Source organism: Scomber scombrus, chromosome 18, assembly GCF_963691925.1.
Source record: "Scomber scombrus chromosome 18, fScoSco1.1, whole genome shotgun sequence".
NCBI lineage: Eukaryota > Metazoa > Chordata > Actinopteri > Scombriformes > Scombridae > Scomber > Scomber scombrus.
Window position 1 is genome coordinate 5,696,657 of NC_084987.1, and position 26,486 is coordinate 5,723,142.

The 26,486-nt window shown below is 39.3% G+C and overlaps 1 protein-coding gene across 8 annotated transcripts; it reads right to left on the reverse strand.

Moving 5' to 3' along the window:
* Window positions 1-618: 618 nt before the first annotated feature.
* On the reverse strand, window positions 619-21,240 carry med25 (mediator complex subunit 25). Of its 8 annotated transcripts, none has more exons than XM_062439021.1 (20): window positions 21,121-21,240; window positions 19,939-20,088; window positions 19,794-19,839; window positions 19,557-19,681; window positions 19,333-19,431; window positions 19,050-19,170; window positions 18,697-18,853; window positions 16,557-16,681; window positions 16,325-16,400; window positions 15,045-15,307; window positions 13,711-13,812; window positions 9,268-9,353; window positions 9,120-9,177; window positions 8,913-9,020; window positions 8,105-8,281; window positions 3,859-3,969; window positions 3,542-3,613; window positions 2,640-2,810; window positions 2,410-2,530; window positions 619-1,216 (listed from the first exon to the last, which is right to left on the reverse strand). In XM_062439021.1, the coding sequence occupies exons 2-20, from the start codon at window positions 20,082-20,084 to the stop codon at window positions 1,116-1,118; spliced, it is 2,265 nt and encodes a 754-aa protein (XP_062295005.1). In that variant the 5' UTR covers window positions 20,085-20,088; window positions 21,121-21,240; the 3' UTR covers window positions 619-1,115. The 8 variants fall into 8 exon arrangements, with proteins under 8 accessions (XP_062295005.1, XP_062295003.1, XP_062295001.1 ...); XM_062439019.1 differs by having other exon boundaries at window positions 3,859-3,972; XM_062439017.1 differs by having other exon boundaries at window positions 3,859-3,972; window positions 9,268-9,350; window positions 15,045-15,334.
* Between the last annotated feature and the right edge of the window lie 5,246 nt (window positions 21,241-26,486).

Consider the following 26,486-nt stretch of genomic DNA (forward strand, 5'->3'; position numbering starts at 1 on the left):
GTGAGTCCATGTGAAAGCGGGGCTGAGGAAAAAAAGCTCAGAAACAAGAACCCACTGTCACGGTAACTTAGCAACCGTGACTGTCTCCCAGGTGACAGGGACTGACATCATTTCCTGTTGTTGGTGTGTGTCGGTGTTTGTTGGATGTGCAGGTTTTTTTTTTTTGTGGTTTTTTTTCAAACTTGCATGCATGGCGTGGTGTGCATGCGACGGGTGCATTTCAGAGAGCAGGCTGTGGGCATATATGTGGACTCTGTGCCATGTGCGCATGCGGTCAGCCTGATTGTGCGTTATGCCAGTGGAAACACGGCCAACTGATGCCATCTGGTAGGACTACTTGGCACGAGGGGGACTCTCTATGGTTCCACGACATATTGGAGTAGTTAAAATTAACACTGTGACACTATTTGGCAGTAAAAGACACTGAACTATCTATTACTGTTTCTATTTCAGTCTCCCTCTCACCTTAAAGGGTCCAAGCTGCATTCACACAGGCGGAGGCAAGACTGCGGAAACTCTGGCTGGCCATCACAAGCACATCATCATCATCTTCATCTTCATTATATGAATGCATCAAAGGCAAAACCTCTCGACATTGACGGACGACTGCTCCTCAAATTAATGCTCGTTAGTTTTTTATTTTATCCTCATAAAACAACTTTATCAATAATTATAAAAGAAAAGAAAATCTAACAGAACAAAGTCAAATCTCAAATAAAAGGAAAAGAATAACACTATTTCTGATTACAATGATAAAATATAAAACGTATTTAATTGTTGAGTTGCTTGATGCATAACATAATTCGACTGTTTCCACTGGTTTGGCTTCATCCAGTGTGTACCATGGAGGATTAACGCGCTGTCGGTTTGACCATTTATATGAAAAAATAATGCTCGCACTTGTTTGCCCCTGATTAACTTCAGCTGCTCAGTCCCATATTTTAAAAAAAAAAAAAGAAAAAAAAAGGAAAGAAATTCTACTCATGATTTGTTCCTTAATTATGTTGAACATTTGTAGCAGTAAAGCAACAACGCGAATGTGTGTGTCCAAAACTGGCAAATAGCTGCCGAGATTCTTGCTGAAATCCTCCTGCTCCTGAGTCCACAATGCTCCATCAGATGAGGTCCATGAGGATTTCATCCTCCATGACGCTGGAGACTTGAGGCATCCCGGGCTGCGGTACGGCTCCTCTCTGACCTGACATCAGCATCTGACCTGCACGCAGGATTGGGAGGGGAACAGAGATTTAGAATATATTTTAAAGAGTAATGTTCATTTTAAAAGTACTTTAAAGCAGAATAGGGACAGCTAACATTTTTTATGATATATTTTAAATTTTGAATATTTTTTTTACTTAAACATAAGCACAATGAATTCTGGAGGTTTTAAGTCATATTTTACCCTTTTGTCTGGATACATTATTTATTAGAAACTTTACTTTTTCACATGTTTCTTTAACTTCAATGCAGCCATCCACATCCATTCATTTATTTAGTTAGAGATAATATGATTAATAATGGTAGATATCAGGTAACCTTGCTGATATGTTTATGACAGCTATGAAACAATCTGTATTACTGTGTTATTCTGTCAAAAGATCAAACCTGAACAACAAAGAGACAGGATAATGTGGACGCAGATAAAATATAATCTAGTATAGAGTATGGATGGGTGGAAGAATGGATAGATGTAGGTCCACCTCACACCAGTTGAATGATACCACTGGTAGTAATTGAGCCCTTTCTTATATAGATATGCAGAGAGGGAGGGGAACATTATGGCTAAATATGGCTGAATCAGATGAACTGTGGTTGCCAAAGATAATACATCTTATACATTTTGTATCAGTGATGGAAATCTTACAATTTGGAGCTTAAATCAATGTATACATGCACCAGAAGATGCATAAAATAAAGTAAGTTTGACAAATTTGAGTAGTATGAAGGAAAAAAAGACTTTTTATTAAATTATGGTATGCTTTAGAAAATAGTCTATTGTAATGTAAAGCTTGTTTGTGTCGTATATGGGATAAAATAACCAGACTAAGTCAAAATCTAGTTAGTATATGGCTGGACTGTGCTTGGTGCGCTAGAGGGCTTTTCATTTAAAATGGATACAGGAAGTGGCAGCATTCAGCTGACCAGTGGTGTAACCTCATCAGTTAGTCAGTCACAGACTTGTGTGTTTGATGGGCTCGGACTTGCTGGTATATATATAATATATACTTGATCCAACAGCTGAGTTGAGACAAAAAGAAACCATCTGAAATAACTTCAGATTCTATCAACATTTTCTGTTTTTATTTACTTAGACGTCACTCTTATTACTCATTCAATTGGTACATTTCCACACTCATACTAAAACTTTACATCTACTCTTTCCTCCTCCTGTCAGGGGTGTTTACTGACCTGACAAGGGCTGCCTCCACTGGCCCTGCATTTGAGCCCCCCCTCCTGGTGTCGGGTGGACCAACTGCTGGCCTAGACCCTGATGAGACATCATGCCTTGCATGTGAGACACTCCACCCTGCTGCGAGGACACAGAAACAGAAGAGACATGTTAACCTCTTTGAAGAGAACAGCAGTTAAGGTCACCTGATGAACAAATTCACTCCGACAGACATTTGTTGCGTTCTTACCGGCTGTTGTTGGCTGAGGAGGAGACTGCGAAGCTGTGGATTGGCTCCCGGGTTTGAGAGGCGGAGTATGGGACCCTGGGGTTGGGGTTGTCCACCCTGTGCGATCTGGTTGGGTGGAGCTCCACTGACTGGTGGCTGCTGGTTGGTCGGTCCGGCCGCTCTCATTGTCATCTGAGGAGACGCCACAGTTTAAGAGGTTATAAGAAAAAGCTATGAATTTTTTAAAGGAAAATCAAAACAGACAGAGATACAAAATGGAGCTTTTTTTTCCCCTTTTTTTTTTTTACACTTGCAGTATCTTACATAAACCATCATGTTTTGAGCAGGTCTATCCTAGCTGGTGTTAATGCCCAATGCAAACAGTTCCTATTCAAGATATACAAACGTATGCATGCATGTTATCAATGATATATGTTTCTTTTGTGTGTGTGTGTGTCTGTATCGATTGCATGCTACAAGAGAAGCATTCAAGAAAACCTGAGAAAGTTAACACATGCTGATAAGAAAATTAGCTTCCCACTGGTGTGATGCTGAGCAGTGGGAGTGACAGTAGTGTCAACAACAATATGACGATACTCGGATGTCCACAAGTTTCACAAAGACTGGACTTTAATTGATCTCATCTCATTTAAAATAAAGAAAGAAAGCAGCGCAGTACTTATTTATTACACTGCATACAACATAAAGAGCAAAAATGGTGTTGAAACTAAATAATAAAGGACACTGCGTTATAAAAATAACATTATACTGATAAATATGTGTGTGCTGTACTGTGTAGATCAATGCAAAGTGGAAAACTTAAAGATGATTTATTACCTCAGAGGCTTTACATTTCAATCAAGTACCTGTGGACACCCTGAACATATGTTGCTGGAATATTAAGCGGCTACTGCAGGTCTCACCATGTTGTTCTGCCTCTGCTGCTCCTCCATCATAGTGACCTGACTAACAGGGGGCATGCCCACCACCACAGACTGGACACAGGACAGATCAGAGAGAAGGAGGAGGAGAAGAAGGAGGAGGAGGAGGAGGGAGAGTGGTGGAGGTGTGAAACAAAAAAACCAAAAAGAAAGGGACAGTGGAGGAAAAGGTTACCAGTAAGGCATGCAGAAACCAGCGGGCAACCGGAGAAGTAAAGGTGTCATCAACAGGCAGTGAGAGATAGGAATTGATGTGGAAACACAGGCAAACATGCCAGCCCAGAGGGGAGTTAATATACCTGCTGCTGGACGTTTCCATGGGAGACAGGAATGGGGCCAGGCGGCCTGTTGAGAAAGTTCTGGTTTTGCGGGACTTGACCGGGCTGCATGGGACCCCCTCCGCCACCCAACTGCTGCACAGAAAACAGACACAGCAGTGAGTGTATTTTTAAAAGTGTCACACGGAACGACAGAAAATATTATCACCTTTATTTAGCGACTCAGTGTGCATACTCTTCCCCCGGCACTGCTCTGCTTCACCTCCATACTCATTAACACCTTACGGTTGCCCAGAACAAACTATTTCTTCTTCTTCTTCTTTCTTTTTTTTTTATAAATGATTCCCCACTGTTCAGGTTAAAAGACTAAAACAGAGCCTAGCATCTCAACTGTTCTTTAATAGCAGGGCGAGCATTAAGATCAAGGTGAACATAACAAAACAAAAACACAGAGAACAATATTTACCAAAAAATAAAAAGATGGTTTAGCCAAAAACCTGGAACCCTGACACCAACTCTCTGATCCCAAAAACAAGATAAACCACACTAGTTTGGTATTTGGTTGAATGTTATATGGATTGGAAAATGACACAGGAATATTATCTACATGTCTGTATGTTCTGTTGAAAGGCTTTTGGTCAAATACATTTTCTTAAAGAGGACATAATGTGTCTTTTTTATGGTTTTCTGGTGTTTACATATAGTTAGAATGCTGGATGTATATGTCAGATTGTTCACACATGCTCACAAATAGCCGTTTATCTCGTAGTCTTTGTCGCCAACACTTTTCCACATTGCCCACTCGCATATTTCTGATCTGATTCCTTTGCTCCTACATGTACTTGGATGTATATGAGTAGTTGACATTTGTGAATAAAGAGTGAAATCAAAAATGAAACTACTACTAAGGTTTGTTTACGTAGCTTTTTGGGGTGGGCTAATCGGGGGGGGGGGGGGGGGGGCTTAAAGACACAGAAGGTAAAACAGCCTGTTTCAGACAGAGGGCGAACTGAGGTGCTGCATTTAGAGCCAGTATAAGATCAATAAGGAGTTTTTTAAAACTGAAAATCAATGGAAGGTATTCCAGTAGAGAGTAAAAACATAAGATGTATAAATATTTTATCCTTTTTAACTTTAAAGGTCTGTATCTGTTTTTAAAAAGCTGAACTAACAACCCCTTAAAAAGCCAACTTGCCTAAAATAAGTGAATAAATTCAGTGACACATGATGATATTCGGCTATTTTTGCATCCTGATAATGAATCCATAATCTATATTTAATCAATATATTTGTGGCATCTAATTGATGTTTGCTGTATTAAAAATCGCTGAGAGTGCAGGGCTTGTTTTGTTCGTGAGCGTGCTGAGTGGAGATTTAACTTCTAAGCACCACCTGCTGAGGTGTTAGCTATTTTGGATTTCACAGTTTAAAACAAACTGATGCTCGGTGACTAAAGCTGTTAGCAAAGTCTGGAAAAACAAAAGTCTTATTCAATATCCATCTGGAGTTAAGACACCATGCAAAAAAAAAAAGAAAGGAGGTAACCTGTTGCTTGCATGCTAAAAGATGATATAAACCTGTATAAACTGTATATACTATACTAGGATACACACACTATTTCACTATTTATTTGCACTGAAAAAAAAAGACAATATGAGACATCTGATAAATGCTTAAAAAGGCAGAATTTGAAACTCAGCGGTGCTACAGAGTTAGCTGAGCTCTGCAGGAGCTGTGGCGGCTTCTACGCTGAGGGGAGAGACAAGGAGCAATGAAGGGTGTTTCATCCCTACTCTAAGCACAAATTATTAACTACAGACTCGGGGTGTGATGGAAAAACACCTTCACCCATCCATCTTGCTGAATGTGAACAAATCACCCCGGGATTGTGCTAATGCATGGTGTGTTTTCTGACCAACGGTAATAGCGCAACACACACCTCTAGGTCCTTTTTTTTTTTTTTTGAGGGAACAAAAAAACAACTACCTCTTCCTCTCGTCTAGTGTCTATGATTTATCTCCTGTCTTTAACCCAGTAACCTGTAAAATCCAGGATAAAGATTTAGAGCCTGCATCACTTTTCAGGGAACAATAAAATATATAAGAACATTTTTTTGTGTCCCTATGAACAGAACAAACTGCAATATCATTCCTGAAGAATGCCACTCCAGGGCTTTACACAGAGAAACCTTAACTGCTGGTCCAAATTGAAATTTTAATTACGTTAAGATTGCTGTAGCGCTTCCCTATTAGCAATGCAGCACTGAATATGTGATGATACACAAGAGGCAGCTTGAAAAAAAAAAAAAAAAAAAATCTTCATTATAATTTCATGTCTTCTGCTTTCTCTAAATGTCCTGATGCTCATACTCACACAGCTTTAAGTTCCATATAGAATCTCACGCGCTTTTGTGAAAGACATAATATTAGCAGGGTGAATAAACAAGTGTTATCGGTGCTGATGAGAGCAGACTGTGAGGAAAAATGTAATCCAACTCATGTTAACCTGACATCAGGGCTTCATTTTTATTTTTTATTTTTTAAACAGACGTGCTGCTGCTGCTCTGTGTCTGCATGCTGCATTGTTTCAGAGTCATGCTGCACCTCTCCTCCTCGCTGGATGCAATAAGATGGAGTGGAAACCCGGACAGATGGGGGAGAAAAAGAAAAAAAAAGGTGGATAATCCAGAGGACACGTTTTTAAATCATCCTATCTCCTGGGATGAAGATGAGCAGTGAGAGAAAGCGAAATTTCCGAGGGGGCGACGTTTGTAACCTGTGATGACCTCGACGACAAGAAGTGGTCTACATTTAGCGGGGGAGGAGGCTGGAAGGAGAGGCCTTGATTTCCATTATTCTGTCCCTAAAGATTGGCACACACACACACTGCTGCCACTCCATCTCCATCTACTACAGAGTGTCTCATGTAATGTTAACATCTGAGCCGCCTGCACTGCATAATTAATACCCATCTGAGCTGCGCTTTGTTTAAGGCTGACTCTCATAACTTTCATGTTCTCACTATAGCGGAGACAACGGAGAAACTAGTGTACATATTTAGTTTTTATTATGTTCTTTGTAGAGGTGGCAACGAGTAGCCGACATAAGATTATTTCAGCTGTTTTGATAATCAATAAATCATTTTTAATTTTTTTTTCTTCTTAAATGTAAATATTTTCTGGTTAATTTCGTCTTTTATGACACTAAACTGAATATTTTTGAGTTGTGAACTGTTGGTCAGGACAAAACAAGATATTTTAAGTTGCATCTCAGATTTTGGGGAAGTTTGATTGGCATTTGTAACTATTTTCTTACATTTTAAAGAACAAAAAACAAATCAGTTAATTGAGAAAATAATCAACAGATTACTTGATAATTAAGTTTTTAGTTGCAGCTTTAGTTCTTTTATATTGTTGTTGGTCTACTGTAAAATCATCAACTGACATCAATGTGTTTTTTGACTGCAGTAATGAAATTAGACATGAAAATTGTCAGATTAATCAATTACCAATATTATAAATCAGTATTCTGTTGTTCTGTAGACTAAATGATTCATGAACCAATTGTTTCAGCTCTAAATACCCACCAGTGTTTCTGAGTGGCAGAGTATGCACTGTGTCTCTTAACATAGTAGAGTTTCATCACATACCACGACACACACACGGTGGTGTTATACTACATAAAACAATTATAATGAAAGCTGAAAGATTTGCTTTAGGTGCTTTAATTCAAACACCTTCAATTCAATTCGCATTTGAACTGTTTTGTCATTAATGTATAAAAGAAATACTTCAAAGCAGCCAGTCTCTAAATACATGTCAACAAAGCACATTTTCTATACGCCGTCTACCTGACAGCGCACGCCGCAGCGTCGAGGAGACAATTTTGTGAAGGATGCAATTAATGTGACATATAGAGCACATGCGCTGCACCTATATTTCCATCACTTCAGCTGAGATAATGAGGTGGGAGCGCAACAGTGAGCTAATGTTGCAGCAGGAATGGAATTTAGCAAATGCTATCGCTATTAGCCTCTGGTAGAGTGAGAGACGTTGGAGGCTGCTGTGAAGATACCGGCCTCGCTAAATGAAATGTCAATAACAATGCAGCTTAATGCCTTAAACAATGCACCTCAATTCCCCGGTGCTCCTCTATAATGCCTCCTCATTATCACCTCTTTATTTTGGTCTGCCCACTCCACATATTCTCTCTCTATCTCTACACCAGTTCCCCTTTATCCTCTGCTCCACTTCCTCGTTACCACTCACCGCTCGGTGCTGCTGGACCTGCTTGTGGTTAGTGATGACTTGCCGGATCCCGTTGACGAAGCCGCTCTGGTCGTTGGGGATCAGGCCCATGAATATTCTCTTCTTGGAGGAGTAGAGGAGCATCAGCACTCTCACCTCACAGGGCGAAGTCGTGTGGGGGAAGTGGACGCAGCCGGCCTGCAGGAGGAGGGTCACAGGGCAGATTAAGACCCTGACATGGGAGCCTGACATAATTACAGGATGATCTCGGGATTGGGCTTAAGGGACGTAACCTACTCCTGAGCTCCTCTGCCCAATCAAACATATCGGTTTTATAAATTGAATGCAAATGGTATTAACTTAATTCATACTGTCCTTTCCCTGGACCGTAAATCAAATTCAGCCAAAGAGGCCGAGCTCAGCTGGTCTGAATACTATTAATGGCTCTGCTATTTCTTAATGGTATTACCTGATTAACAATGCACCACACTGACAGAAACCCCTATCATTATGCTAGCTTTCTGGAACTGAATCAGAATTAAACAATTAAAGTTTTTTTTTCTCCACTGAACTGATGGCAAAGCATGTTTAAAATCCTATTATCTGGCTTGAAAGTGGTTAAATGTATGGCCTGGAACCCCCTCTAGAGTCGCTACCGCAACACTGCAGCACAGCTTCATGTTCAGTCCATCTACTGGACGGAGGAGGGACCTGCACTCATGAAAAAATGTATTTGGGGTGCACTGAATGATGTATAACGTCGGGGACGTGATGGCAGGGGCACACATTTAAAGGTGCGGGGAGAGTTAGAGAGCACTCGGAAACTCACAAAGCCGTTGGCCATTATGCGGTACAGGCCTTTCAGCGACTCCACGTCCTTATTGGTGAAGAGAAATTGAACCATTCGAGAGTTTCTGAAGAGGTGACCTAAGGTTGTCTGCAGAAAAAAACAGGAGAGAGAGAGGGGGGGGGGGTAGTTATGCATCATTCATCACCACAAAACTTTTAAACACACTAAAAACTAAAATATTCTCACCAATAGCTGCTGTGGAATCAACTGCATGATCAGTTTCTGTGGCCACTGATCTGTGTTTCTGTTTAGAGACACAAACAGAGTAGAAATGTCAAAATGACATGTGTGTTAAAGCCAAACCTTGCACTAGAGCATTGAATTGACCACTCACAGATTTTCTCCCTGGTTGACGTGCACTTGACATGGCAGAGAACGCGTAAGTTTGGTGGTTGAGTCCATCGATGAGGCTTTCGGCTTCTGTGGTAATTAATGCAGCAGAAGAGGGCACAGAGCGGGGGAAACACAAAAAGAAAGAATTTTAGGACCATAATCTTTAGAAAAGCTACACAGGAAATACTTCTAATATACTGAAGTTCACAAAAAGGCTTGATTTAAAAAGAGACATGCTGGTCTGGTAACAGCTGGAGATTAACGCAGAGGAAGAGGACAGGTGGGCTGGCCTTCTTACCCCTTTGTCACTGTGACACATAGAAGGACAAGCAATTAAAACCTGGACAGAAAGATGGAATTTTAAAGACCTGCAATTAACCTGTTGCATTACTTTGGGGTGTCCAGCACATCTCAGAAAGCTAGATTTAAAAAGGTGCCCTAAGGAATTTTTTGACCATTAGTTGCATTACAGAGTTATTTTTTATGCATTTATTTTTGTTTCTGCACAAGGGCAAACATGATTAGATTCCACTAATCTAACAGCAGTAAAGAAGAAGATAAGTTGGCAAATAAAAATGGATCTAAATGATTTTAGGTATCAAACTTTTAAGAAAAATCGGCTTTGGAAATGTTTTATATTACATAAGATAACGCATTCAGCACTTTTGTTAGACTTTAAGACTACACACAATGGGTCTCTTAGATTCTAAGTTTAGTTTATTTGCATTTAGAAATCAAACAACGCTAAAGAATGTGATTTTTTTTTTTAAAGTTGAGGTGCAGGAGAGGTGAGAAAAAACCCATGAGACTTACAAACAGCCCCACCCCCCCTTCAAGAAACACCATAGTTTCAAACCAAAGCTACCTGCAGCTATCAGGCTTTACAGCAATAACATCACTGGATAGTCACAGGGCACTGCAACACTTTTCCTCCTCTTAACTGTCTCACATCGTAATTTTTTTTTTTTCGGTTGCTTTTTCTCTATCTATCAACATACCAATACATGCATATCCATTCCCATACACTTATACACATGCAGACCAGTAACGCTGGATATTAACAGAACAGAGCCTATGAGCAGACAAAATTAAGAGCCACTATTACCAGACTTCTGAACCTTTTCATGGTCGATTTAGAACATTTTAGAATTAGTCGAGACTGTATTTAGCCGTAATGACTCGACTATATTATCAGTCTGACAACACCAGTATTCCTCATTATTCCGCAAATAATGTTACTATGTTTTAATTCCAGTTGTTCTTATTGCTTGTTTACTTCTTATTTATTGTTCTTTATTCTTTTTATTGAGGTTCTTTCTATTTTTTGCTATCCACTTTGCTGCTGTAGCGCTGAAAATGTGCCCATCGTGGGACTAATAAAGGAATATCTTATCTTAATGTTGTTCTACTGAGCCTGCATTCATTTTGAGTTGGACATGAGGTTCAAAGACACCAGTTACTGCATTGTAAGAACAAACTGTGCTGCTTTTAACACCATATTTTTAACTTTAAAGTGGACTACATAGCATGTTCCAACTGCCTTGGACTGAAAATGCAGCCTACGCCAAAAGTGCTGGAAATGAGACTCCAAACAACTGTCAAATGTGAGATTCAAGAGGTGCAGCAGTCAAGATTTTTACTCCACCACAAATCATTAAAAAGCTACATGGGAATTGGCTATTTTCGTCTCCTGTAACTGCAGAGCTGCTGCCAGATTATGGCTGCATGAGATGCTGTTGTGATCCATTTGTTTCCATTACACATTCGTGCCAGAGTTGTGTTCACGTCTTTGGTATGAACTGAAGTATTTTCAGCGTGAGTACTGGACTCCAGCTAGGGTGTGATCTGACACCTCCCTTGTTTGTAATATCCACCGGCGGGATATTTACATGCCGCTGAAGTCTGGTGCCACCGGAGCTACACTCCTGCTATTCGTAGATGATATTTTTTTTTTTAGACTTTTTTGGCTTCACCCGACCGTGACAACCACTGTTCACTGGAGCAGTGTGGATGAGGAACAGCACCTGTGAGACTGACATCGTGGTTCTCTACGGGAATAAGCCTGATTTCTTACTCTTAGGCGAGGCGGGAGCAGTTATATCACAAGTGAAGAAGGACAGGTAGGCAGATTCAGTAGTGGCTAGTCTAAGGCTAAGTGACAAATAAGCTCAGTTGAAAGTGGTGCAGCTACAGATGCATCCTGACTGCCTGTGTTCTTCTTAAAGGTGCTCTGGGAATTAACAAATAAAAGGAGATACCAAAGGTAGACCTAAGACACTGTCTTCTTGGCCTGGGAACAGTTGGAGAAAATTGCTGAGGGAAACGATATGTCGGCTGCCCTGCTTCCCCCTTTGCCACTGTGACCTCAATCGGAGACAAGCAATTAAGAATGGATGGATGGATGGACTTTTAAAGACAAGACTCTAAGGAAAAACGTCAAAGACGGTAAAAAAAAAAAAGGAAGAACACCTCTTTTTAAAATACATCAATGCGCCAAATCCCGCTGGGAAAACCGCCAACGCTCTTCATCCTCAGGGCATCAATACAAGATCAATAATGAATCAATCACATATTAGTCAAGCCTACTGTAGTCACTGCACTGTCCATTACAAATGCACTGCGCTGGGCTTTCTCTGCAGATAAATGGGTTATTTATTTCCAGGGCTTGCTAAAGCAGAAAAGGAAAGGAAGCCTGAGATGTGGACAGAAAGTTACCACCACATTTTTTGATGACAAAAGCTTTCAGGAAATAAAAGATTGAAATTCAGCCAAAAACGAAACATTCCATATTGATGACAATGTTACTCAGACGCCAGCTTCAGCCAAGTCTGTTGGCATTCATTGCAAGACACTTTTTGTATTTTTTATCACCGACTATTTCTTCAAATGATTTCCCCCCCGTGTCTGCGGTGTAATTCTTCCCAGCGTTACAGATGACTCCGGAGAAGGAATCACTTACAGAGCCGAAAACCTAATGAGTGAACCGGAGGAGGAAATTGCAGATTAAGAGCAATCTTTCATGCTCCTAATCTGTCCAACCGCTGGGTGTTTTGCGACTCTACGTTTTCATAGAAAAGATCTAGAGCTTCCCGAGCTTTCCCGCTCTCATTCCTGTCCCGTTTAACTGACTTAGATAATTCTGACAAACACTAGAGGGAGGATGAGACTATAGTCGATAGAGGGAATTGATCCCAGTTCGTCCACCTAACACAAACACTTGAAGGCCCCATGAGTGTCGCATAAAGCCATTAACATCCATTTTCCTGGCTCAGCACTGCAACTGTAAACTAAAATCGATCTGACCTTGAGCTAAACCAATAGTAGTACAACGGTAAAATGATGAGCCATTAATCAAACTGTACATCAGTGACAGGTGGTTATTAAGACTTACCACAGTAGACAGAGGTGGTGATCGCAGCATGTTGACAGGGAAGGGCATCCTAACTCTAAACTCAGCTGTTTGATAGAGGCTCATTTACTTAGTTAACTAACTTCTAACCTTTGAGTTTAAATGACTGAAGCTAGGTTGCAACAGCACCAAGTTTTACTCTTAAATGCTGCTTTATCTAGTTTGAGGTGATATGTGTGGCCCTGTAGAGGCGGTGTTGTCCTGCTTGTTGCTGTTCTGTCTCTCCATCTCTCTCCTGCTCAGTCTCTGGCACCCTCCCTCCACCTTTCCCTGTGTTCACTTTGGGTTTTTTTTTTTTTAGGAAGGGGCACCTAAGAGCAGTTTTAATCACCTGAGAGAGCATTTGAGGAGGAGTGGGAGGAAGCCTCATTCTCTCTCTCTCTCAAGCCCAAGGATTGCCCAAAACGCTGTTCTGGGGAACTTTTTTCTTGTTTTTTCCCCCCAGCATGTTTTTAAGTGCTGGGGTTTTATTTTGTTAGTTATTTTAATTTGGGAAGGAGATCACTAGTAGTTTAGTTATCAGGTTGTGTTTGGTTGAATTAGATTACATCCCTGTTTTATAGTTTAGGGGGGATAGCATCTGTGTGGTTGGCTCAGTGACTTCCTCATCTTTTGTTTATTTCCGCTAGAATTTCGATCCCCCTTTTCATTTGTTACTTTTTATTGAGTAATTCTTTGTTGATTTCAAACATAAACATTATTTCTTATGGTTAATTTAGAAGTCTTGGCTTCCTTTCCTTTTGTTTCAGTCTCTAGTTGTGCCTGTGTTTAGATGGACCGTAACGAGGAGGAAAAACACACTATTTAACATTCAGCTGTCAGCACTGTAGTTGATTCTAATGTGATTATAATTAAAGTGAAGTCAGAGAGCTAAACAACACTTAAACACGTATTCCTAACCTTGTTTTACATTACAGTTTCAATTTTCAGGGTGAAAGCCGAGTCTGTCAGAGTTAGGAAGTGATTCTTTTCCAAAAAAGTATATTAATTCAAAAGCAGACTTCTCTCTCTCTTCTTTTTCTTTTCTTTTTTTACCTCTTGCCACTCCAGAACACCGGTCCATGCTACAATCTTATTCGCCACACCTTGCGGCTGTCCGATTGGATTTGCGTTGCCTTGAGCTCCGGATACACCAGGCTGTCAGGGAAATAGAAGAGGAGGGATTACATGTGGCGGTGCTGCTATGATTTAAGAACAGAAAAAGATCCTTTACCAGTCAAGAAATAAAAGTGCTTCTAAATTCAAATGTGGGAGAGAAAAAAAAACAGACTAATGAATTATTTCCATAAAATAATAATATAATCACTTGCAAATTGGATTAAATTGGGACATCATTAAAATTATATTTGACTTATATTAGCAAATGTTCATTTCTGTTTGTCCAAAGACAAAATGAGATTCACGAGTTCGTTCCGCTACCAGAGAGAAGAATTAAAGGATAAATGGAAAACACAGAAAAAAAAACCCACACTGACTGTACTCACAATGAGGGGAAAAAAAGGGGAAAACTCATCTGGTTTTGATCTGATAGCAGCACCAACATTTAAAATTAAGTTTGATATTAAGACTTCAGACACTGTGTTAGTCTGCGAACTCAGCTCTAGGCTGCTTGGTGGTGGTGGTGATGGTGGTACGACACCGCAGATTAAAGTCTCGGTTCTCTGAGTTCTAACTGGAGCACTCACATTTGCAAATATCAATATGATTTAAACATTGATAATGTTTAGAAAAGGAGATTCATCTCGGGTGCCGTGGGACAGTTCAAGCGCACAGAATGTAGACTGTGATGAATTTACGACAAACATCCTCTCTAGACAGTTCATCTAAAAACTAAATGGAGCAGTTACATACAAGGATACGTGTAATATTATCTGTGCAATTCACCTATGTGCAATATAATTGAGTCCATGTACTCTGCTTTTATACTATGATTTATTTAAACAGACTGTAATGTGTCTACTTGTCTGTAGTTTTATGTGACTGTATGTAGTTATGTTTAATGTATGCACCACTGGAGACACTTAGTTGAACATTGCGCAATGACAATAAAAGGCATTTAATTAAATAGAGATCATTCATGAGTAAATGAAAATCAAAAAACACAATTCAATATTGTGTCAAATGACGATACTAGCATAGCACGCGTCGTTATCTTCACACTAGAGGTTAACACGGCAAACTTTACTGCAATGTTGCAGGAGCTCAGAGTAATTTTATAGATCAAACAACTACTAGGAACTTAACAACCCGTAACCAGGAGCTTCCCAAAAGTTCCTGTAATGGAAAAGGCCTTTTAGTTTTGCTTTAATCTCTTCAAATGAAAAAAAAAACAACAACAGTATAAGTATTAGTGGTTTTATCTTAATCACCATGTTGGGCTGTGCTGTAGGCGCTGTGGCCTGATTGGCAGTGGGCTGCTGCTGAGGTGGCTGTTGCGGTTGCTGATTGGGCGCAGGCTGTCCTGGAGGTGGGACCGGCTGCTGCTGATTGGGAACGACCTGTTGCTGTGGCATCATTGGCTGTGTGGCTGTGGTGACTGTCGCTATGCTGGGCTGATTGAGCTTCAACCCGGGGACCGATGGGAGGGCTGGCTGACTGGTGAAGGGAGGGCCTTGACTGACCATTCCTGGGACTGGAGGAGAGAGACGAATAGGAGGAACTGTGACAAATAGGGTTAGGGTTACAAATTGTATTGTTAATTAATTCACTTTAGGCAGTTCCATTCAAGACCACCGAACAGAAGACCACACATTACTGACGTCAACACAACATGGATGTACCATAAGAGCTGGATATGGCGCCACTACTCAGCCATCAGCTGATTTTTCCACTCACAGTATCGTAGCAGAAAATCCCTTTGAGAATTTTCCCCGATGGACCAAGGATGTCCAAACTAAGAGCCATAATGTGGCTGCGGGTTTTCATTCCAACCAAGCAGGAGCACACCAGGCTCGACTCATTTATCAACTAATATCAGTCTTCAGACAGTTGATTGGTCAGATTGTGTGAGCTCTTAATTGGTTGGAACAAAAAACCTGAAGCCACACAGCGCTTTATGGAATAGTTCAGACATGCCTGCCAAAGACCACCACAACTGTTGACAGGATTTGTAAAACCTTACTTTAGCCGAGAAAAGCGATTTAAAAGTCTGTGACATCACCAGAATATAAAGTCTATGGCCCAAGTGGGATCTCTCAGCCAACGATACTATATAATTACTATTTTATATCCAGGTTAAAAACATTTCTCTTTTCATGTGCTTATGATTGAGCTCTTTTAAGGTACTTTCAATTTTAATCAATCTTTTGAACTGTATGTCCTTTTAATCATTTTAAAGCAAATCATTATTTCATGCTGCACTCTTATATTTTCTATACTTTTTAAAATGTTTATTATAATAGTTTTTTACTAATCTAAAGATGCCAGTATTGTAAGGCACTCCAGGAGAGAGCATCTAGTAAATACCTAAAGTGACAAGAACAATATTGTCTTTGTAAAAGTTTCTTTCTAGACAAAGTGAGTATAAGCTTTACTGTAAGACGTACAGACACAGTCACACATACAGTATGCAGACCCAGAGACACAGCAGCTAAAAGCTTGGCTGACATAAAATGTTCACAAAGGCCCACAGAGTCCACTGGTAACTCACAGCGACTCTTCTGGTTGTTGGCTGCCTCCACGGCCATCTGTGCAGCCACCTGAGCAGCAGTCATGGGGTTCGGATTCTGTCAGCAAGCAGATTAAAGGAAGACAATGCTGGGTAAAAAAAACGTTTTAGGGGAAGGAAACATAAACACCACTGTCTGAAACGGAACCAAAAAGCAGGCGATAGGAATTAGTCTCCAGGCAGCCTTACGCTGTGATGGCTGCGTGCCCATTACCTGATAAGGGTGGGTTGTGTTAATGGGTGGCGGGGGCTGCGAAGCTCCAACAAGAGGCTGACTGACAGGCAGTGGCTGAGGAGGAAGGACAGGTTTGAGCGGCCCTGGTCCTCCACCTAAAGAAACTGGAGACAGACAGTAAGAGGAGTTTAAGTTTCTGAAATTAGTAAACTTTAAGAATGCATTTCAATTATTCGTTAAAAGTGATGATAAACACTTTTTTTTTTTTTTAAATGGAGGAACTCACTCCTACTTGCAGAAAAGTGTGGGTGTAACCTTTAAAAGCAGCTCAAAAAGTGCTTATTTGTGACAGCTGCGGCTAGCACGAAATATAGAATGAATCACCATCGCATGGGTGCTCAGAGAGAAACAGCTAATTGCTGACGAGGATTTATTGTAAGCCTGATCCACTGATAAAACTGTACAAATATATTCCCATAATCGTTTTCCGTGATGATATTCAGAAAAAGCTTTTATGATATAAATCATAGGGAAATTGTGTGAAAACTAGTAGCTTACAATCATATTACAAAAAATGGAATTACAGGAAACTGGCCAGAATGAAATAAAAACTAAATCAGAGCCGGAGCTCAGAGGAAAGTCTGCATCTTTCTGATGAAACAGAACAAAAAAAAATCATAAAAATAATACAAAGTAGCAATTTAGTAACACACTGAAAGGCACAGACAAAATAGAAGATGCATGGGAAGAGATTATAAACAACATTAATGCCAGCTTTACTCTTGTCAATCGCAGCCCTGAGGAATGCGGGAGAAGGGGGAAAAAAAGCGGTATAACATCCTATCAAAAGTGTGTCTGGAGATAAGAAGCTTACAAAAAAGGCAGCTGCTACAAACTGTGTAACCACAAAACTAGCCTATTCTGCATTTTACTGCAGATAACATTTTGTGCACTGTGAAAAATACTACACTGCTCATTCCAAGACACTCTTCATGTGTGATAGTGTGTGTTTGCCTTGGTCTCCACACCAGGGCATGAGAGAAAGAGAGAAAGAGAGAAAGGAACAAAGAAAGAAAGAGAGAGAGAGAGAGAGAGAGAGAGAGAGAGAGAGAGAGAGAGAGAGAGAGAGAGAGAGAGAGAGAGAGAGAGAGAGAGAGAGAGAGAGAGAGAGAGAGAGAGAGAGAGATTGGATCGACAGTAACAGTGTATGTACAGTTTGGGCTATCTGCAGTGAATAAATGCTACAAGCCAAGTTCCTGTGCCCTGCTTGCCACCTGCTGATTAAAGTGAAAGGGGTTAGCTCTGAAGTTAGCAACAATTGGTTAGCCTAACCAGGTTCACTTAAGGTGGACTGAACTTTAAGGCAGACCAGCTATTCTCATTTAATGACAATCTCAGCTGCTTCTAAACAGAAAACCGACAAATATCTGACTGCTGAGACTCTCCTGAGTTTCGCTTGCCTCATTCATTCCTCTAATTATTCAATCTAGCACACATTTATCAATAGATCTCATCATGTGACCAGACAGCTCATTCCCTTTCAAAACCTAGCAGTCAGTAAGTACCGTAGATGCACATTTTTGATCAAGAGCATCTTTGAGTGCCTATAAAAGTGCTGTATAAATAAAATGCATGATTATTATCACAATTTTTTAATCAGATTTGACATATTATTTCCTGATTAAGTTAAGAATAATCCGCTGGCATTCAGTTGGAATCATGATTCTGGTCAACCAACAAATGTCGATCTAATTGTTACTCCTCGTTTAGCACTGGTTTGGTCACTATCAACTCTTCATCTGCTAGATTTTCCACTTCCTTAACCAGCTCGTTACTAACTCAGTCTACTGTTTAGTGCTTGGAAGGTAGCATACAGTAAGACTACTTTCACCAAGATCAAGCTCTGGGTCGCTGATGAGCTATCGACTGTCACGCATAGTTTAATGACAGTGTTTATACTTATGAAAAGAAGTCATTGTTGTACCTCTAAACCACAAAAACACACTCAATTTAAGATTTGTGAACTGCTTATTCACACATACTGATTAAAACAAACATTGCATCAATCATACTCATCCTTATGGTCAAGTATAATCTCATTTCTTTAAACTGATTTGGGTAGACTGGTCAGAGCGGCATGATCGCTACATAAACTATGTGCTAAACAAACATTTCTCACCAGGAAGGGAAATGCCCCTGACTAGGACCATGTGGAAGGGGTCCTGACTGTAGTCTGGATGTGGTTCCACCGCCCCTCCTACAGGGGAGGCCCGTTCAAACAAAGCCCTCAGAGCAGGCAGCTTCCGGGGAGCCACCACAGAGAAGTGAATTCCTCTCTAAGAAATGAGAAGATGAAATATATTAAAAGAAATACATTAATTAGGCTTATTCCTGCTTAAATGCAGTATATCAAATGCAAAGAGAAATAATACTAACCAATTCATGAATTACAATAAAAACAAAAAATAACTAAACCACAATTAAATTTAGTCTTTCAAGCTTCTGATGGAGAAAATATCAGTGATAACTTACATCTCTAATGATTTTGACTAGGTTGTCTGCAGTGCAGCCGGTGTAGCTCACACTCTCCACAGCAGGAAGCAGATAAGGAGGAGAGTTACACAGCAGCACACACACCTTGTGGGTTTGACCTCTGGAAACGGCAGAAAGAGAAAGAGGAAGTTAAATGCTGAGACTTTTATCACTATTAGTGGTTAGTGAGAGTATATTAACTACTGAGTCTCTAACTTGTGGTTCTAGACAAGTAAACTGTGTGTACTAGAGACTTCCTGTGAATTGGTGTGCAGTTCCTTACATTTGCTCCCTCATCTTCTTAAAGTCATCAAAGAGCTGCAAGGCCACCGAGAGCCCCTCTGCAATTAGGCTACAGCTTTCTGCTCCACCTCCCATGAATCTGTGTGGAAGAACAGGGGGATACTTGATATGTACACATTCATACTGTCTGCTTTAAAGGTGTCTTAAAGATGTAAAGAACATCAGCTTTTATTATAATCAAATAGATAATTTTAAACAAGTTACTGGATGCTGTCGATCCACGAAACAAACTCGAAGGCAGAGCTGGTCGGTGCGTGGCACTGTACGTATGATTCAGGCGCGCAGTCCACTGTGTTAAACACCACAAGGCCGTACTGTGTTCCTCCATACTACAAGGACAAAAGGGCAGGAATCATTTATATCAGCAATAATAGTAGTATAAAAACTCATTGAATACATGGGCATAGAATGAAAAAGATAATATATGTGGGAAACACTCACATCTCCACCAAAATCTGTTTCTGCTGGGGGTCCTCCATTGAAATATCTACGGTGAAAAAAGTAACATTTAGTAACATTTAGTATTTAGTTGTGATACATGAGAGGATTAACTTAACAAAAAGGAGGAGTTTCTTCATTTACTTACTCTATAGCTGGAAGGATGTAATTTTTTCTCAGAGACTCAAAGTACGGTCCCAGGTTTGCCGTCCCCTCGATGACGAACACCACGTCAGCCACCTGGTTGGTCCCAGGCTTAGTGGACGGTTCCATAAGTACTGAACCTGCCACCATGGATCTGGACATGAAGAAGGGTCAGATTTAGACTTTAATGCAGGTAGGAAATGAGTAGCATCTCCCAGGTGTAGAAAATGAGGCTTCAGCCATCCAAATTAGTCAAATAAAGTAGATATCTTTCAACAATGCAATCTTTTTGGTGCCAAAGTCCCTGTTTTTGTCCAAGATATTGACTTGATTTGACTAATTTGGACAGCTGAAGCTTCATATTAGCTTCAGATCAACTTTTAAAGTATATGTTTGCTCAGAAGGAGGTCTGTCATCATCGGTGATCATTATGGGTTAACCTGAAGCTTATATGAGGCTTCAGCAGGCAAAGTTAGTCAGATTATATAGATATCTGACACATTTACAGTCTTTTTAGCATCAAATTCCCTCTTTTTGCCTTCCTGTTGAGCTGTGGTGGAAGTATAGTATCAAAAAGAGGGATTTTGGCACTAAAAAGACTGTAAAGTTGAAATATATCTACTTGATTTGATTCATTTGGAGCTTCATATTAGCTTCAGATACACTTTTAAATACATTTCTGTGGATTTTGGCCTCCATCACTTTCTTGTAAATGCATTATAAAGGGATATTTTAATGGCCAATATGAGCAGAAAGAATAATTCAGACAATTAAAACCCTATTTAAATTTTTTTGACTGTTGTTTTAAGACAGGCCTGAAAAATTATGCAACTATATTTTAAATGTGCATCTTTCTATTATGAAGAAAAGTAAGAAGTTAGCTTTGGTTGCTATAGTTACTGCGCATTAAGGTGTTATCCTGGCTGTAAAGCTAATATCATAACCCCCTCTTACACTGATAAAAAAGTATTTTTATCCCTGAATAATAAATACCATAAACCCTCTCCTGTGCCATATGGATGTAAGAAAGAAAAGAAACGAAAGCAAAAGCAAACCAGCACGGTGCAAACTGAGCACTGACGTTAGCTCGGTAGGTTAAGCATCAGTGAGAGATTTAAGCTAATATATAGTTAAAATATCCGTAACTAGGCAACTGCTATATGTTCAGAGAGTGATGCAGACTGACCTGGTGTTTTTCAATTACCAGTCGAGTAATTGTGTAATCAGTTAAATCCACTTGAATTGTGTCCAGCAGCTCAGCATAGTTAGCACCAGCGTTTGTTGTATTATTATGACTTCTTCTTCTTTGTCTATGCACGGCGGTGGCAGACTGTAACAGTGCACACACGCCACCTTCTGGTCGGTTATGAGTACTGCAGTCTGATATTCCATTAACCCTTACCTAGTGTTTGGATCAAAGGGACTAGTTTTAACATTTGACAGCTGTAAAAAACACCCCAAATGTCTTTTACCCTGAAATGTGATGACTTTTCCTAAAGTGGCCCAAAATGCACAAATAATTTAATTATTTTAAACTTTTTTGTTGTTGCAGCTTTTATTTATGAGTTTTACATTTTCACAACATGGAGAACAAAAAAGACAAAGCGACACAACAAAACAGAATAAACTAAATTAATGAAAAAACAAAAAATAACAAAAAATAAACACAGAAAACACACTGAATTGAGCGTCAGGGATTGAGTCCATGTAACTAAGGCAGAGATGTCAAGGAAGGCCAGGAAAACTGTTATACTTTTGTATAGGTGCTACAACTTTTTGTCCATTGAAGCTGTTCCAGGTCAAATTGTGCAACCACAAAAGACTTATAAATATTAAATGTTTTATCCACCTACAGTGTATTTAAGTGTACTTATACAAATTGTAACATCAAATGAAAAGAAACATTTGAATTTTTTAAAAAATGTGTTAGGAAAGATAGTGTTGTGTTGCTAAAAGCCAATTATATTTATTCTATATTTGAGTTCAAAATTATTTCCTGTATAAAATCTGATTCTTATGAAAAAAACTGGTTACACCAATTGTCTAATAATATAGAACCAACAAAAATATAAAATGTACATTTTAACAAACCTGATGCTGCTTTAAGACAAATATTGAAGATATTTTTGAAATTGCTCATCTTGCAACCCTTATTTGTCACTGACCCGAATATGAAAAACGTATATTGTTAGATAATGCCAAACTAGTTGATAATGAAGTTTTATTGAGAATTTTATTGAGAATAAGCAAGTTTAATTATATAGTACAAAGTTTTAATGGTTACACCACTTAGACATTTTTGCCATAATCCTCTAATATATTCTCTCAAAATGAATGAAATGCATACATTTTATTTTTTGTACAACTTTCACATCTTCCACTTTCATGTTTCCCCATAATGTGTAATATTATGTTTAATCCAGTATGTCCTATTCTCATCCTGGTGACAACTGTCTCCTCCCTCCTGTTCCTACCCATGTGTCTTATTTCTCCAACCATGGAGTAACAGAAAACAGCTGTTTCCCTTTATTTCAACTACTTCATTTGTTTTGCCACACTTTCTTGAGTTCCTTTTTTATTATTGCTTCGGCTTCCGTCGTGCACAGATTCATTTTAACTAAGATTATCTCTGAACTTAGAGTTTGTTTTGCTTCATTTCCATCCACACCCACATACTGTAGGCATGCACCCAAACAAGTCTAACATATATTCCTAATGTCGGAATTAAATAAATCATCAATCATATTTGACAGATAATAATCTTTTTAAAACCGAAAGATAATCTGTACACACTGTTACTTTTACTGATAAACTGACACTTCTTTGTCTCCGTGCCACATTTAGTCACAGCTTATTGAGCAAGTATGATAAAAATAAAAACAAACATTTCTCACAAGCTCATGATTGACAAGTCGCTGAATTACTGTCATGTCTCGAGCAAGGTAAGGCATATCTGTTTGTATAGCAACCTTATATCGTGTTTTTACTTTACCCACATTGGTAAGCTCATTCATTGAAGGTTACTGGGGTGTAAGTGTTTCCATTAAGCATACTACTGACATGATTTATAAGGGAGATCATTTCATATAAAGCAAGATTTATCTCTCATACTCGTATTCATTAGTTCACGTAGATATTTGGAATATAAAATAAAGGTATTTTATGAATAAAGTCAAAAGTCTGGCATGGGCTTAATTGATACTGTGACACCATTTAAGTCCATGTGTTCTCCAAATAAGCCCACGTCATGATTTATTTATAAAATATGAAAAAAATTGAAAGAATTAAAAAATGAGGAAAAAAACCCTCCAGCTGAGCAAAATCTTTAAGGTCTGACTTCAGACGTAACCCCCTTTGTAATCACCAACATGTAACATAACTGTAATTTAATTACACATTTTTTTCTCAGTAACTGTGATGGATTATAGTTACATTTATTTTGTGATTAAATTACATAACATGTGGGAGTAACTGTTACCTAATTTGTTCCTTAACTGGTTTATATCGTTTTACTTTCTCACATGGCTGGGATGGTCATTCATTGAAGGTTACATTGTGCAATATATTTTGGAATGTTTTTTTAAAATTACATATTCATGCTTTGAATTTCTACTTTACTTTCCCCACTTGTGTCAGTCAGTATGCACGGGGCCACACAAGGTATCAGCGTACACATCTGTCCTTAACTGTTGTCCCTGGCACAGACATCTACACCTTTTATTTTTTGTTTTGTATAAGGTAGACTTTTAAAACTGAACTGTCCCTCAGAGATAAATAAAGTAATATGAATCTGAATCTGATTGTCATGTCGCATATCTTGAGCAAGATAAGACACATTTGTTTGTGTAGCAGCTTTCAACAGCGAGGCAACTCTAATAACTCTGCTTTACATAAGATATAATACATATAAAAGAAACATAAGGTAATATTAAACAGATATATAAATGGGAGAGATTAAAATAAAATAGTGTAAAAATTGAGTTCAGTAAAACTAAATGAACTGAGGCCAAAAAAATGTTGCAGTGCAGTGCAAGGTATGTTTAAAAGAGCTTTAAATAACTGAGAGCTGGAGCATACCACAAGTTTATATGGACGTTTACTCCACATATGATGCACCCATGGATGTATTTCAAGAGCTCTTATAATATGTCTATGGATGCACCAACATTAAATGCATGTTTACGTTTGACTCTGGGGAAAATAAGCACATCTGTCCCAGAGGAGCAGGAGAGGTGTGGATGGTTTATATCACAGAAGCAGATCTCAAACATACTTTGTCCCTAAACTGTTATATAAACCAACAGTAGGATGCTTGACACACATGAAACTAGTGCAAAATCCTCAGAATTGGAGCAACATGTTCAAATTTCTTGGTCTGACATTCACAGTTATATCAACCTAGTCCTTGTCTGATTGACATCTTATTTTATTCATTTGATGAGACTGTAAGGATAAAAGCATAGACAGAAGGAATTGTTTAGTTCTTCAGCACTTGGAGACAGCAGCAAGGAAAAACTCCCCTTTAACAGGAAGAAACCTCGAGCTGAACTGGGCTCAAGGTGGGCGACCATCTGCCTTGACCAGTTGGGCTGAGAGAGACAAGACGAGTAAAAGAGGCAGAGATGGCAGAGAGAGACACAGAGAAGAACAGCAACAAGAGTAATAGTAATAACGCCCATGATAATAATAGGAACATGACTAAAAATAAAAGCAGCAGTGGTGGGCGTCAAGCTGGACAGCCGTCTGTCCATAGTCGAAGGAGGAAGCACCAAACTATGGGACGGATGCCAAGTTAGTAACATGTATTTATGGTACATGAATGCATACAGATGGAGAGGGGGAGGAGGAAAAAGGAGTTCAGTGCATCATGGGAAGCCCCCCGGCAGTCTAGGCCTATAGCAGCCTAACTAGGCACTGTTCAGCCTATATAAGCTTTATCAAAAAGGAAAGTTTTAAGCCTACTCTATATGGTGTATGCTCCCCAAACCCAAACTGGAAGATGGTTCCCCCTGAGAGAAGCCTGATAGCTGAAGGCTCCGCTTCTACTTTTGGAGACTCTAGAAACCACAAGTAAGCCTGCATTGTGGGAGTGCAGTGTTCTAGTGGGGTAATAGGGTCTTATGAGCTCTTTAAGATATGATGGAGCCTGACTGTTAAGAGCTTTGTAGGAGAGGAGAAGGATTTTAAATTCTATTGTGGACTTTACAGGGAGCGAGCTCAGTGAAGCTAACGGAGTATTCTAGTATTTGTCAGTACACATGCATATCTTTAAACTGTTAAAAAAACAAATTAAAGAAAAATAAATCCTGCATATGCATATCATATTGTACCGGCTGCATAATATTCCACAGCATAAACTAGAAGCGTTCAGTTTATTCTTGTGTATACAGTAACTGCATGCATTCACTTTATCCCAGTTCTCTGGTTGCTTTTCTACGAAGCTACCTGCTTATTGTAAATGCCTGAAGGCCTAAGGTCATCACTAAAAATGATCTTGATTTAAACCTCTAAACCTCACTCTTTGCAAGTGCTCTGCTTGTGGCAGTGTTCATGAAAAAGGTCATCTGCTATCATATCTGATTAAAATCCATCTGATAGGCATCCTAAGGTGGATAGAGCGAAGGAGGAGGAGGGGGGGGGGGGGGGGGGCAGGGGGGTGACTCCTTCAAGAGTGAATTTGAGAATCACTATACAAGACTTTTATCCTGACTGACTGTGAAAAACCTTTGCATCACACAGTTAATCACATACTTTTACATATTACTTTGACAGACACATATAGGGTACTAACAATATTTTCATTATCAATTAATTTGCAGATTATTTTCTTGATGAATCAATTCATTGTTCAGTCTGTGAAATGTTAAAGACAGAAAAAACTGGAACCAGAAAAGGTTTGGCATTATAATTTGAAAAAATGACTGAAACAGTTATTAAAATAGTTACAGATTGATTTTCTGGTTGTTGCAGCTGTACATATTTCAGTTTTTGCTCTGTTGACCAGCTGCTGATCATGTTCAGATTCATCCACAAAGTCATAAAAGTAATAAAAGTCAAATTTGTTTAATGTAACGATCATGCTCATTCAAGCCAGTCAAGTGGAGAGATTTGAATCATAAATCTGAACATGTTCTCCAGACGGCAGATGTTACCACAACACCTGCTTGAGCATATACTGTTTACTCTTTGCCTCAACAAATATCTTGCAGAGAGCACATTTCCATTGGGGTGACGTCTGAAACATCTGCCATTCAACAGTTGGCCCATTATAGGTAAATCCTTTAGAGCATGTTAAAGGTTTGTAGGGACAATGATACAATCCTGCAAGATGTGTCCATTTGATGAAAGCAAAAATACAGTTTAGACTTTTAGAGTGAGATTAGGGTTAGGGTTAGGGTTAGGGTAAGTGTTAGGGTTAGGGTTAGGGTTAGGGTTAGGGTTAGGGTGCATCCATTGATTTAGACTAAACTTCTCACGAGTCTGAGTCAGTTTGACACACAGCTCTCTGCAAGAACGCTGGAGATTTCTAAGTGCTGTTGAGCCATATCTCCA